The 13,626-nt window shown below is 31.0% G+C and overlaps 1 protein-coding gene across 2 annotated transcripts; it reads right to left on the bottom strand.

The window, feature by feature from the left end:
* On the bottom strand, positions 3,418-8,289 carry LOC109363430 (hydroxyproline O-arabinosyltransferase 3-like). Of its 2 annotated transcripts, XM_019609691.1 has the most exons (9): positions 8,194-8,289; positions 6,797-7,270; positions 5,340-5,407; positions 5,058-5,259; positions 4,757-4,854; positions 4,597-4,666; positions 4,398-4,469; positions 4,043-4,156; positions 3,418-3,743 (listed from the first exon to the last, which is right to left on the bottom strand). In XM_019609691.1, exons 2-9 carry the CDS (start codon positions 7,190-7,192, stop codon positions 3,681-3,683), a joined length of 1,083 nt encoding a protein of 360 aa, XP_019465236.1. In that variant the 5' UTR covers positions 7,193-7,270; positions 8,194-8,289; the 3' UTR covers positions 3,418-3,680. The 2 variants fall into 2 exon arrangements, with proteins under 2 accessions (XP_019465236.1, XP_019465235.1); XM_019609690.1 differs by lacking the exon at positions 8,194-8,289 and having other exon boundaries at positions 6,797-7,569.

Raw genomic sequence — 13,626 nt, 5'->3', positions numbered from 1 at the left:
GTATTTCACCAATCATTAGGAAATTTCTAACAAGTGGTATCAGAACTTTAGGTTCTGAATTTTATGGTTCTCCATTGAAGATGTTTTTTCCTCAAATTTTATGAACCCTAATTTTTTAAACTTGAGGATTTTTATGTTTCCGCTATTGGTTATGAAAATTGAGTATTTATGAATAATGAAAATAACTTTTATACGCTCCCACTTATTCGAATTATGAATAATTTGTATTATGAATCCTTGCAACATGTGTTGAAGTATATATTCACATTTGCGCATGAACATTGCATTAACTTTTATGACTCTGTTATGCAATACGTAAATTATATGTGCATAAATTCCTTGTTGTTGGACATTGACATTTGTCACTTTACAATTTTGCAATTTGCTGAAATATATGTTAAAGTATATATATGTTAAGTAGTGTTTTTATTTTGTCCATATACAATATGAAATTCATGGCCTTATATACATTGGGAATTAAAATGTTCATATATTCATATGTAATGGTTTCCAGCTTAAGGTTGTTGTGATGTCTAGAATTACCGATTAAAGTTTATATATATATATATATATATATATATATATATAATGGTTACAGTTAATGTTTAATTTTATATAAGCATTTACTATGATAATATGTGAGAGTGTATATATATTGTGTTACATATATGTTTTAAGTAAGATATGTATGATCATATTCGATTTGAATTTTTTTTTTATAATGATTTGCGTATATCTTTTTATGTTTTTCACTTTGGATCTACTTTATATTTGATTAAGATTACCTCTATTTTTTATGCATTAATATATATTTAATATATCTTTTTGATTTGGGATTATATTATTGTAGTAGATTTGTTAAACATCAAAGATATCAAATCTGAAGGTTTTAATAATAATATCATAATTTTTTTTATATTGGATTCATATTGTTTTCCTTTTGTCTAATAATTATTTTTGAATTAATTGACGCAATATGTTGCCAAAGTAACCTCTATTGTGGAAATTGATTAAAAATACACAGATGAGTATAAATTTATGTGAATTGTGTTTGGCCCAAAGGAAGACATAGTTTAGCCAAATAGTAACATACTTGTGATTATAAATATGTAACAATTGCAAAGTATTTTTCATGTGAATAATAATCGGTCCAAAGAAAGTCTATTATTTGACAGAACTAATTATTAATATTTGATCATTAAGTTGAGAGTACCACTTACAAATTAACTTCTTTGTCTAAAGACTAGAAATTGACATTGTGTCAGATATCTTGTGATGGTCTATTATGTGAATATTTCTCGTTTTATATGTTTGCATATTATGCGAATAGTGTTCGGTCCAAAGGAAGATTACTATTTGGTCGAATTTATAAACATACTTGTAGCAATAAATATGTGATAATTATATAGCTTTCTTTGTGAATAATTGGTCGGTCGAAAGAAAAGGCTTATTTTTTGACAAGACTTATTATCAATATTTCATTACTACATTGAATGTACAATTTACAAGTTAATATTTTGTCCAAAGACTGAATATTAATGTTGTACTAGGTAACTCATGATATGTCTCATCATCATTTAAATTTAGGTAATAAAGTTAAATATAAGTTTAATCGCTAGAATGATTGCTTTGTTTTGTTCTTTAGTAGTGCTACAAATATTTCTGCTCAAATTAAGAGCATCTTATTACTGAATGAACAAAATTTAAGGTCTATAATGAAGTCATAGAAATTATTCTCGACTGTATGGATTCAGATCTGACACTTCAGGTGGAGAAATCCATTTCTACTATGAAATTACTCGATGAGGTTAAAATTGATAAATTGGAACACTGACCGAATGTGTCTAATGATCATGAAACACTTTATTCCAAAAGCGTTTAATAGCTCTATTTCTGAGGGTTGGAGTGTAAGGAAGTTTTTTGAAGAAATAGAATCATATTTTGCCAAAAAATGAAAAGGCGGAGACGAGTAGCTTTTTGACTAAACTCATCTCGATTAAGTATAAGGCAACTGGAACCTAAGGAGTACATTATGGAAATATCTAATCTCGCATTAAAATTCAAGTCACTTAAGTAAGAGTTTGGTAATGACTTGCTTGTGCACTTGATTTTGTTGCACCCACAAAGCCATTGTGTTGCCATTTTTGGTGAATCTCATTCACAAACTCAATTATGATATGTTGGTGTTGCATAACCACTGTATTATGAGTGGTGTTGCGGATTACATTTTGAAACACTTGTCATGGGAAAAGGCTAGTTGTTTAGTCCTACTCCTTAATTCTGAAACATATTTTCAACAACAAAACTCAGAAAAATCATTACAACAAAACTCTGAGAGATATAATGTTGACTAAAAAATAAGTCAATCTCATTTTCTTACTAGGTCATATAAGGAAATGAATATGTGGATTAATTTGCTAATAAGAGTTTATTGTAAGATTATGGGACTCACAAACTTCAAGTTTCTTCTACTAAACTCACTTAAAATATCCTTCAACAACATATTTTAACATTAACATGATATATTCTTCTAATAAATTAGTTTGCAAATTCTCCTAACCATATAAAGATATTTTTTATTCTAAACCAATTATTAATGAGAAAAGTGTTATGACATTTTCCACCTTCATATGAGTATGAAAATTTATATGCTAATTTACAAGAGTTTGATCTATTTTATTTATTTAAAAAACATTCAAAATTGTATTTATATATTAGTCATTGTGATTTGAAAGAATTTCGTACAAGTACGTATTAAGAGACTCATGAAACACAATTATAATTGTAACGTTCATTTTTGGATGTTCAGATTATCACATCCCATCTCAATTTGAAGCAACCACATAAAACAAAGTATTTTGAATTTTTATTTTTTAAAATTGAGATAACCTTGATTTTAAAGTTTAATCCCCATTAAGTTTAATTCGACCACGTATTAATCCACCTAAAAATTTGTCTCTATTTCTTAGGGGTTATCTCATTAAGGAATAAAAAGAAAGTTAGTTAAATCATAATTTGCTACAAAAATTAGTATATAAAAAAGTTCCAATAACTTTGTTCATATATTAATCCAAGTGTCAACTTTTTAAAACCCTAATATTTTAGCCTATCATCCGTTCTTCATTTACAAGATTTGACGACCTACTTTGTGAAAAAATAATTTTATAGTTAAAAATAATAGGTGAGAACCTCGTGCATTCAGACTCTATTTCTTTTGGAAAGGCCCATGATATTCACGTATACGAGGACAAGCATTTTACCAGTGAAATATGAGCTGCATCTGAAGCTTCAATTTTCACTTCCAAAATGTGGACCCATATAATTCAAATTTCATTGGCTACAGAAAGGAATAACTATAGAATGTAGATAAGATGTAGAAATGAAGACAAACAGTTGTAATGTTATGAACTTATGATGATACATACATAAGCAATTGCTGAGCTAATTCATATTGAACAAATTATCTAGCATTGGGCCACTAGCTCAAAATTCATTCAAGAATATCACAAAAAACAGAAAAAGGAATCATCCCCCATTTAAAATTGTCATATAAAGGGGTAGTGTACCAAGTTGTTCTATGACTAAACTAAAATTAAGATATTGTTTCAATGTATGTATGCTTCTTTTCATTTTCAAAACTTGCACTTTGAATATCATGAAGTGTGGAAAAAAGACCATATTCACAATGTGTCCCAATTGGGGATGTTAGCAGTAGCCTCATTCACCATCTTCACAAGGGTCACCTGCAGATATTATCAAAGATGATGTAAGGGTAGCTGAATGTTCATATAGAAATAAGATTCCAAGATGAATGCATGCAAATTTTAGAGTAAAAGACCAAGTTAGTCAAAAAAGAAAACGCGCAGACAATTTTGGTCCCTTGACTAATAATGTAGTGCCTCAAGATTATAAATATGGAACCTTTTAGTTCTTTCATCTGTTTTAGATATCCAGGAGCCACTTTTGGTCACTAATGGTTTTGTCAGGGACTAAGTTGATATAGGATTAAACTTATTAAATAAACTGCAAGCTCTAGACATACCACACTTTCAGGAACCCCTGGAGGGGGTAAGGACAAGTTTCTCGGTATAGGTCTTTGTTCATGTGATCTTTTGTCAAATCTCCACTCACCAATTTTATCATCTGTCAATTCACCCTGCGCATTATGAAACACCGTTCAGACTTGCATAAAAGATGGCACAACAGATGACAAGGTAGTGCCTATATTTTGAAAAATAAGTTTATATCTGCTAACGCAAAGCTCCATATCATAATGAGAAAATAAAACAGCTTCGAGGAGTAAAGAGATGTATTAACCTGGAGAGAAAATTATAAGGAACATTCTACGGCTATACTTTCAATATTCAAGGAATGGGAGAGATAGAGTTACACTTTACCTTTAGAGTGTAGTCACATGCATAAGTATAATGTAATATGTACTTATTGGTAGTTTCAAAATCCCATGGGGGCTGAAAGTTCACATACAAGAAAAGCAAATTTAGAGTTTGACATGCTTATCATATCTGACACTCACTTGGGCTGATTAACAGCATAAATCAAATCCAAACATAAGAGCTACATGAGGTTATGCCAAACCTGTAGCATGAAGTCTTTCCGAAGAATATGTCGCACACCATGCAAGGCAGATGCTACAGCATAAGCATACCTTGGTTCATCAACAAAAAAACCATTAACATAAAACCTTATAGAACCCAAAAACAAAATGCAGCATCAACTATAAGATGGGAAGACATACATTTCTAGCACCCATCCAAAAGCTTTATCAGTCTCTGGGTCATATTTCATCTTCAAAGAAACATTCATCCATGTGGGGGCAATCTTTTCGATCAAATCCTGAATAGCATAGAGAAGTCCACATGAAACTTATTGGCCTTAAGATCTTTTACCACAATGCTCGTGAGATTTAAATTGAGGAGCACCAGTAATAATTGATACAATTTGTTTACATGAACCCGTACCAGTACAATGATAAGGACATAGGAAGAGCATGTACGGTTCCAATTCAATGAAGTAGCAGTTTTTAGATTAGATTGTACCTTTCTGATAATTACAGGAGAATTGCCAATCGGATCAACATCTGTAACTGGTCCATACTCTTCAGGATAAAATTTCCTTACGATTTTTTCATGCTTTTCCGGCTGGATGTAAAAAAATGGATAAGCAGCTGGAAGTCCTAAATGAGCCAGATTGGGGAGAGGACGTAGGAATATGTGATCAGGCTCTGCCATTAACACATATCTGCATCAAAACAGAGGAAGTAAGTCAATTTTTTTGAATTATAAAATGAAAGATAGATCACTTGATATGAGAGATCTAACTCTTCTTCTATAGTAGCCTTTTCCAGCCATTGAATAAAGGCCCATGGTCTATTCAGGACAACGTATCCCTGCAAACAAAAACAGACCAAGCAATATGTTACAAAACATATACATCGCTTTGACTGCAGAAAGCCAAAAATGAATAAATACATAAATGTCCAAACAGGTATATGGAAATTAGATACAAAGGTAGAGGAGAAAATTCAACTAGTGATAATTATTCAAGACATCATTAACAAAAAGCTACATGAGAGGAGGAATACAAAATGTCCACATACAAGAAAAAATAAATTCAAATTAAGGCAATCCACATTTATTTGGTAGTGTTTGGCAAGTAGCAGAACATATTGGAATAAACAGATTGTGGTGCTGTTTTGTTCTCTTTGGTTCCACCTCTTTTACTGGAACCAAAATGTATCACCTTTTAATTTATATCCTGTTTTCTTCTGTTTACAAATTGCACCAAGCATAGAATAGAACTCGTATGTTAATTTCATATCGTTCTACTTCTAGCATGTCTAACAAAAGCTACATTTTGTAAAAATATGAAAATCCTATTTTTTGGAGAAAAAAATATATTTGCCCCAGCAAACATTTGAGAACTAAACTCTGAAGTTCTAAGCCTCAAATAAATTCATCTTCAAAAGAAAAAGTGAAAACACTTCTAAACTTCCATTTCTTATTAGGGTATTAGAAGTGTAAGCATGCCAACCTATTCCAAACTGAATACTTTTTTCTGTAAAAAGGCGAAGTACTATATATTTAAGTTACATTTACATCAACGGGGGATATCCTCTCAACTCTACACAAAGCAAAAAATATGAAGCCTTTCTCCTATGACTTTAGTTCTTCTACCTTTATCTATTAACAACCATTTTCATCTAATGTTATATATGATCCATCACTTCTCATCCATCTAATATCATCATTTAAATATTTCTACGACACCAAATCATTTTTATTTCATTTCACCACAGGACTCCATAACAGAGTTCATTTTATATGACAAAATGTGAGGAAGTAATGAGAGAGAACAATTGAGAAGAAAGTAACTGTCATTAACTAATCTGAGATCTGAATCAAATCTCAAATGTTTTTTTTACAAGTTCTAGAGCATTTAGAAGTTAAGCCTAGCAGTTACTAATAGAATGTACTGACAGAATTACTACTGTCATAAGTAATAACTACTATCTTGTAAGGAACTCAACACCATCTCGTACACTAAGTCCGTAACCCAATTACTTCTGTTCTGACTAGTAAAAAAGTTTTTTTTTAAATGCGAAGAAGAGATACACAGATTTACGGACAGAAATGAACTTTAAAGCAATGGACTTTAACAATCAAGCTCAATCAATTTTAAAAGCAACTGCAATATTACTAAGTCGATAAGCTGGGGGTAAGGAAATAAAGGTAAATGTACATGAAAACAGAAAAATTGAAAGCTACAGTAAAGTCACCTGGTCCTGGCCCACTGGAAGAGGATCAACCACAACAGTAGGAATTTCATCCATCAAGTTGTCTGGTTTTCCAGAATGTAAAATTCTAGTGAATCCTCCCATCTCTGACCCAGGCAAGTTCTTTTGTCTTGTATACCAGTAATACATGATGCGGCATTGCCATTTGCTATATGGAGTATCAGAAGCCGTTACGGCAACATGAAAAGGTGCTTTGGACCTCTTCCGATTCTTTACATGTGAAGGCATCTCAGTAATGGGGTCAAATAATAATGTTCCGACATCAATTGCCACACTTTCTGAAGATCCATAATGGATTATCATTGTTACCAGATTATATGTTACAAAGGAAGAACCAAGAACCAAAAGAATTATAACTAATAGTGTAGCTTGTGCCATGGCCTTCCTATTACAGAGAAATATAAAATATCATGGGCTTGAATCTCCCTCGGTTCTTGATAGAGCAAATTCTCTACTCTGTGAACATTATAAGCAAATAGCAGTTAGACACAGTAGGAATTTCTCATTTCTTCAGCGGAAGAACTTAACGAAATCTCCTTCAGAAAATCCCTAATTGAACCAAAAAAAGTTTCAGAACAAATGAGAGAGAACAACAACATAGTCTTCTCCCACTAGTGGGGGTGCTACATGGATCTAGAGCCTTTTAGGAAAATATAATCAAAGTTTGTGTTAAACTATAATCCAATCACAAGGTTTCAAATTGCGGACCACATCAGCTGACGCAACCACAATATTGTGATTGCAATGTGGCTCCGAAATAAAGTGATGCGGCCGCAACAAGCTACATTGGGTTCAAAAATAAATTTTCAATCACAAAATTTTACATCGCAATCTTAACATGATGGCCGAAATCGTGACATCAACCACAATTTAAGAGTTTTGCAACGAAGACATCAATTAAACTATACTTTAATCTATACCAACAGGTAATTACATTACAGAGAATGCTACAAATATTCCCGAACATGATCATAATCAATGATTTGAGAAAATCACACTAAACTTCTGTTCTTAACAGTCAACAATAAGAATCAGAGGATTTTAAACCAACAAAATGGAACACACTAATGAAGCAGAAAGGAAACAAATAATCTAAGCAATGACCCATCTTAAAACAAAAAACAAATGAATCAGTGAAACACATGTGAGGAAAAAAATAACTTATGAAACACGCAAAACAAAGGGAAAATACTAAATTTTATTAACATTAGTATAAATGTAAAGTAAGAAATAGTGAAAGAGACAGAGAAAGAACCAAACTTTCATAATTGGTTACACATTGTATTTAATTTCTTCTGATTTCAAAACTGCACTACAATTGCATCAAAATTTATAAAAACAATAAAGAGGGAAATTCAGAACATGAATAAAGAAGGAACCTTCGGTTGTTAGAGAGAGACAAAAAATATTCCTTCTGCTACAATGATTTTTTGATCGAAACAATAAGACAGTAGAATTGTACTTCGCAGTGTTCTTCTGTGGGTAGTGTGAGATAGTTAATAAAAGCTATTTAATCTTTCTATTACTTTTGACTAAACATTCAATTTTTCTTCTTTAAAATTGTATAGAAAATTGGAAAATTCAAAAGAATATTAGAATATGAAATGTGTGTTTTAGGTCTTGTTTGGGAGTGGGGGTTTGGACGGAAAGGAAAGAGAATAAATGACTTTGGAAAGCCTTCCGCCTGTTTGGAGTTAGATGGCAAGGTTTTGGAGATTTCCAAACCCTCCAATGTGTCTATTTTTAAAGTTGCCCCAATTTGGGGTTTTTTTGAGATAAAATATCAAAATAGATAAATATGTTTAATAATAACATATAATTACATATTATTGTCCATTTAGTTTAGAGAGAGGATTTCCTTCATTTTCCCTTCTCTTCCTAACCCTTTGATCTCTCTCATCTACCTTCTTACTCCCAAACAAAGTTTTAAGATATAAAATATAAATGTCTTTGGGATAATTTGCAGGAATTTATAAAATTAAATAATCTCAATTTGAAATAAGCATTTTGAGTCTTTACCTAATCAAAATAAATTTTTCAAACAAAAAATAAGAGTGTTTTGATAATTGTTAAATAAAAAAAGTTTCTATAAAAAGTTAGTGGTTTTTTAAATGAATAAACCTTACTAGATAATAAGAATTATCATTGGTTTAAAATGAATAAATTGTATTGGGATAGCAAATTATATGAGTGTTTTAAAAATAAATAAATCATATCACATAATAAGAATTATCATTCGTTTTAGATACGAGATATGAATTATATCTGCTTTTGAAAAAGTAATAACAATACTTATGAGTATTCTTTTCAAATGTGACATATTCTTTATCCCAAAGCCATACCTTTAAACCTCCGCTAACATTATATACATAATATAGCACATAAAAAAACACGAAAAAACTATCTCTCAATCATGATGGCGTAATGTTAATATCAGTGTCTAAGACATGTGTTATAAATGTTGCATTGTGTTGCAATTACTTCATCGTCCTCCTTGCACTATTGTGCTTCATCATCCCATGTTGTGCTTACGTCAGTATTAACGTCGGCCATGCATAGTGCGTACATTTCGTATCGCGAGACTTGTCAGCCACATGTCCCCCACGAACTAAGACGTCAAGCACTATTATCAAAATTAGTTCGTGTCGACCGGTTCAACAGGTAAATCGGTGGAACCAATCTTAATACTGGTAGGATAAAATATTTATATCGATCATGCAATTAAACCGGTCAGGATTGGTAAAAATTGGTCATACTGATCGATTTTCAATTGAACAGTACCGATCAAACCGACTTGTTTCATGTAAAATTATTTTTTTAATGAAAATGGTTTATTTTTAGCATATGCTGGTATGGAGGATAAAACATGCAACTAACCCATTTTTTATACATCTTAAACATGGTCTACCATATACATTTTTAGTAATGGTATAAATAAAAATAGTTATTATCTTTTTTATTGATTTTTCAATATTAATTTTAATATAAAATATATGTATATCTAACTTCACCGATATGCAGTTTAGTTAATAAATCATCACTTGAATCGATCATCATACTACTATACCATACCGGTGTCATGATTAGTTACAGTGTTAATAATATTCACTTCAAGTACACTTGTCCAGCGTTTTTGCACTTTTCATGTGCTACAACACTCCCGCTTTGTCCATGTCACATACTATAACGTCGTCTTTCAGTTGAGGTATTTGAGCATTCCACCTCTACCATCTACGCCATGTTGCATACTCTTCTTTTTTTCCTACTATACATTAATAATAACATTTAACAAGTAATAATGATGTACTTTTTCATTTCTAAATAATTGGATTATATTTTATTAAATAGTTACGAAGTCAATAATAAACAATTAACAATGATGTACATTTAAATATGAAATAAAATACGAAGTCAATAATAAACAATTAACAATGATGTACATTTAAATATGAATAAATAGTATTTAAATAATGAATAGGAAATAAATAGTATTTAAAGAATGAATAAAATTATTCAAAAAATAAAATTATAATAAAGATTGGTCGAATGTCTTAAATAATTGGATTATAGTTTATTAAATAGTTAAATAATATTAGTAATTTAATAATAAAAATTAATAATGATGTCTTTATCTAGAACTTAATGAATAGGAAATAAATAGTATTTAAATAATGGATAAATCATTCCAAAAAATAAATTATAATAAACATGGGATGATTTTGTTTCTTTTCATTAGATCATCTTTCAATAATATGTTAGTAATTCATAATTTCTAATTAAGGTTGACATCAATATTATATATTGACTATTTATTTTGAGTTACAAAACAAGTGATTTAATTACTGATAACCTATAAGACTTCTAAAACTGATAACTGATAACGGATTTGAGCTAAGCTTAATGAGTGGATATCCAAACAGTTGACCTATTGGGGTAATGAGACTCTTATACGTTAACACATAAGGAACAATTATGGTCTTCAATACACCAAATCACAAATAGTTTTTACATCTTCTCATCAAAGAGAAAAAAGAAAGACCTAAAAGGAATTAAGAATTTGGTTGAGAAATGTCATCATACCAAAACTCTCTCAAGAAGTATAATAAAGGAGTAGATCTAAGAACATGGATTCAAGTATGACTTTATATCCTTGTTTTATATTATGTGTGAGAATCATAAGATTCAAGATCATATGATGGGTATTTCACCAATCATTAGGAAATTTCTAACAAGTAGTATCAGAGCTTTAAATTTTTAATTTTATGGTTCTCCATTAAAAATGTTTTTTCCTCAAATTTTATGAACCCTAGTTTTTAAAGTTGAGAATTTTTATGTTTCCGTTATTGGTTAAGAAAATTGGGTATTTATGAATAATGAAAATAATTTTTATATGCTTTCGCTTTTTTGAATTATGAGTAATTCGTATTATGAATCCTTGCAACATGTGTTGTAGTATATATTCACATTTGCGCATGAACATTGCATTAACTTTTATAACTATGTTATGTAATAATTTGTATATTATATGTGTATTAATGCCTTACTGTTGGACATTGACATTTGTCACTTTACAATTTTGTAATTTACTGAAGTATATGTATAAAGTATATATATGTTACGTCATTTTTTTATTTTGTACATATACAATATGAAATTCATGGCCTTGTTTATATATTGTGAATTAAAATGTACATACATTCATATGTAGTGGTTTTCACCTTAATGTTATTGTGATGTCTAGAATTACTGATTAAAATTAATATATATATATATATATATAATGATTATAGTTCGTGCTTAAAATTATATATGCATTTGCTATGTTAGTGTGTGAGGGTGTATATATGTTGTGTTACATATATGTTTTTACTAAGATATGCATGATCAAATTTAATTTGGAATTTGTTTATAACGATTTGCATATATCTTTTTATGTTTTTCACTCTGGATCTACTTTGTATTTGATTAAGATTGCATCCATTTTTATGCGTTAATATATATTTAATATATCTTTTTTATTTGGAATTATATTATTGGAGTAGATTTTTTAATCATCAAAGATATCAAATCTGAACGTTTTAATTCCAGAATCATAATTTTTTTATATTGGACCCATATTGTTTTCCTTTTGTCTGGTAATTATTTTTAAACTAATTCATACAATATGTTGCCAAAGTAACCTCTATTGTGGAAATTGATTAAAATAACACAAATGAGTATAAATTATTTATGCGAAATGTGTTCGGCCCATAGGAAGACATAGTTTGGTCAAGTAATAACATACTTGCAATGATAAATATGTAACAATTGTAAAATATTTTTCATGTGAATAATAGTCGGTCCAAAAAAATGACATTGTGTGACAGAACTTGTAACGCCCCGAAAATCATTTCATATTTAATATATTTAATCTCTTAGGAAAATGAGTAAATTTTTCTTTCCTTTTATGTAACCTATAACTTACAAATCATTTTCACTTTTACCTTATTCTATTTTCAAGATGTCATATGTTCAAATCTTGCGAAAATAAAATTCTTAATATATTGAAGATAATTAAATGAACACAATTCTTTTCTGAATACTTCTCATTCATAAAATTCTTGAATAAATACAGAATTTTTTACAGGGCGAAATCTAATCATCACCACAAATAAAAATAACTGAAAATACAAAGAAAATAATGTTGGGGCATTGGCATTACAAAAAGTACCTCACCTAGGTTCATATCACAACAAAACAAAAGAGAAACCTCCTAAATCGGAGGTGCACTAGAAGCCTCGCTAGGGTCTTCCTCCACCTCTGAGTCAGAAGATATCTCAATGACCTCAACTGAATCTTCTATGCCGATAAACTCTACACAGTCATCGTTGTCTTCCACCTCCTCCACTTCATTCGTTCCCCAACCCATCGAGGGGTCCGAGGTGTACCCACTTGGCATGGCCCCGCCTGTCTCTCTTGGCGCCGATCCTGATGATGAGAATCCTGTTTGGGGCCAGGTCCTAACAACTTCTGATACGCCTCGAGCTTCAGCCGATACAGAAAGTCTTATGGTTGCAATTCTTTGATGGGGCAAAGTAAATGGTGCCTCCCGAACTGCGTAGTAAGGTGGAAGATGCAGAACTGAGCCATTGATTACCCAATCCAGCTCCAGGTCACAAGGACCTGTTAAGTGTGTCGATTACCCTCAACACTCCATGTCCCCTCCTGGGACATAGTGAAGCGATAACCTCAGATCAGTGTTGATGGGTCCATCTGAACATGCATACAAATACACCATCAGAAAAGAGAGGGAGTAAAACATCTATGAAAAACTTGTCATCGACGTCGTGGAATTACATGGAATAATACGCCAAGACAACGCACGAGTACAGATATATCATGTGATCATACAAGCATATAATAACGATGAATTAAGTATAAAACTCGAGAATTTAGAATCAATATCAAAGAATATCATGTATGCAATGCGATGCATGAGTCCGCCATCTTTACTCCTTTATCCTCCTAATAACCATTCGGAAATAACCGAGAGTATAGTTCCCATAATAAGTTGATTTGTTCGCACCAAAATTATTCCTCACAAGGATATATGATCGATCTGTTCTAACGGAACTGTCTATTTCAGGACGGTGTCGTATCAAACACTTTTTGGACATCCCTATCATAGATCCTAATTACAAAGAGAGGTTGTCAGAGATCGTCTAGTTTGCATTGTGAGCACTGTCCGATCCAACAGAATACCTCATCCAAGAATACATTGGACTCGTCTCATCTAGACTCTCCCTCAAGACTTTTCTGACGAATCACCACCA

Source organism: Lupinus angustifolius, chromosome LG13 (genome assembly GCF_001865875.1).
Source record: "Lupinus angustifolius cultivar Tanjil chromosome LG13, LupAngTanjil_v1.0, whole genome shotgun sequence".
Classification (NCBI taxonomy): domain Eukaryota; kingdom Viridiplantae; phylum Streptophyta; class Magnoliopsida; order Fabales; family Fabaceae; genus Lupinus; species Lupinus angustifolius.
This window is presented reverse-complemented; position numbering and strand designations above follow the sequence as displayed.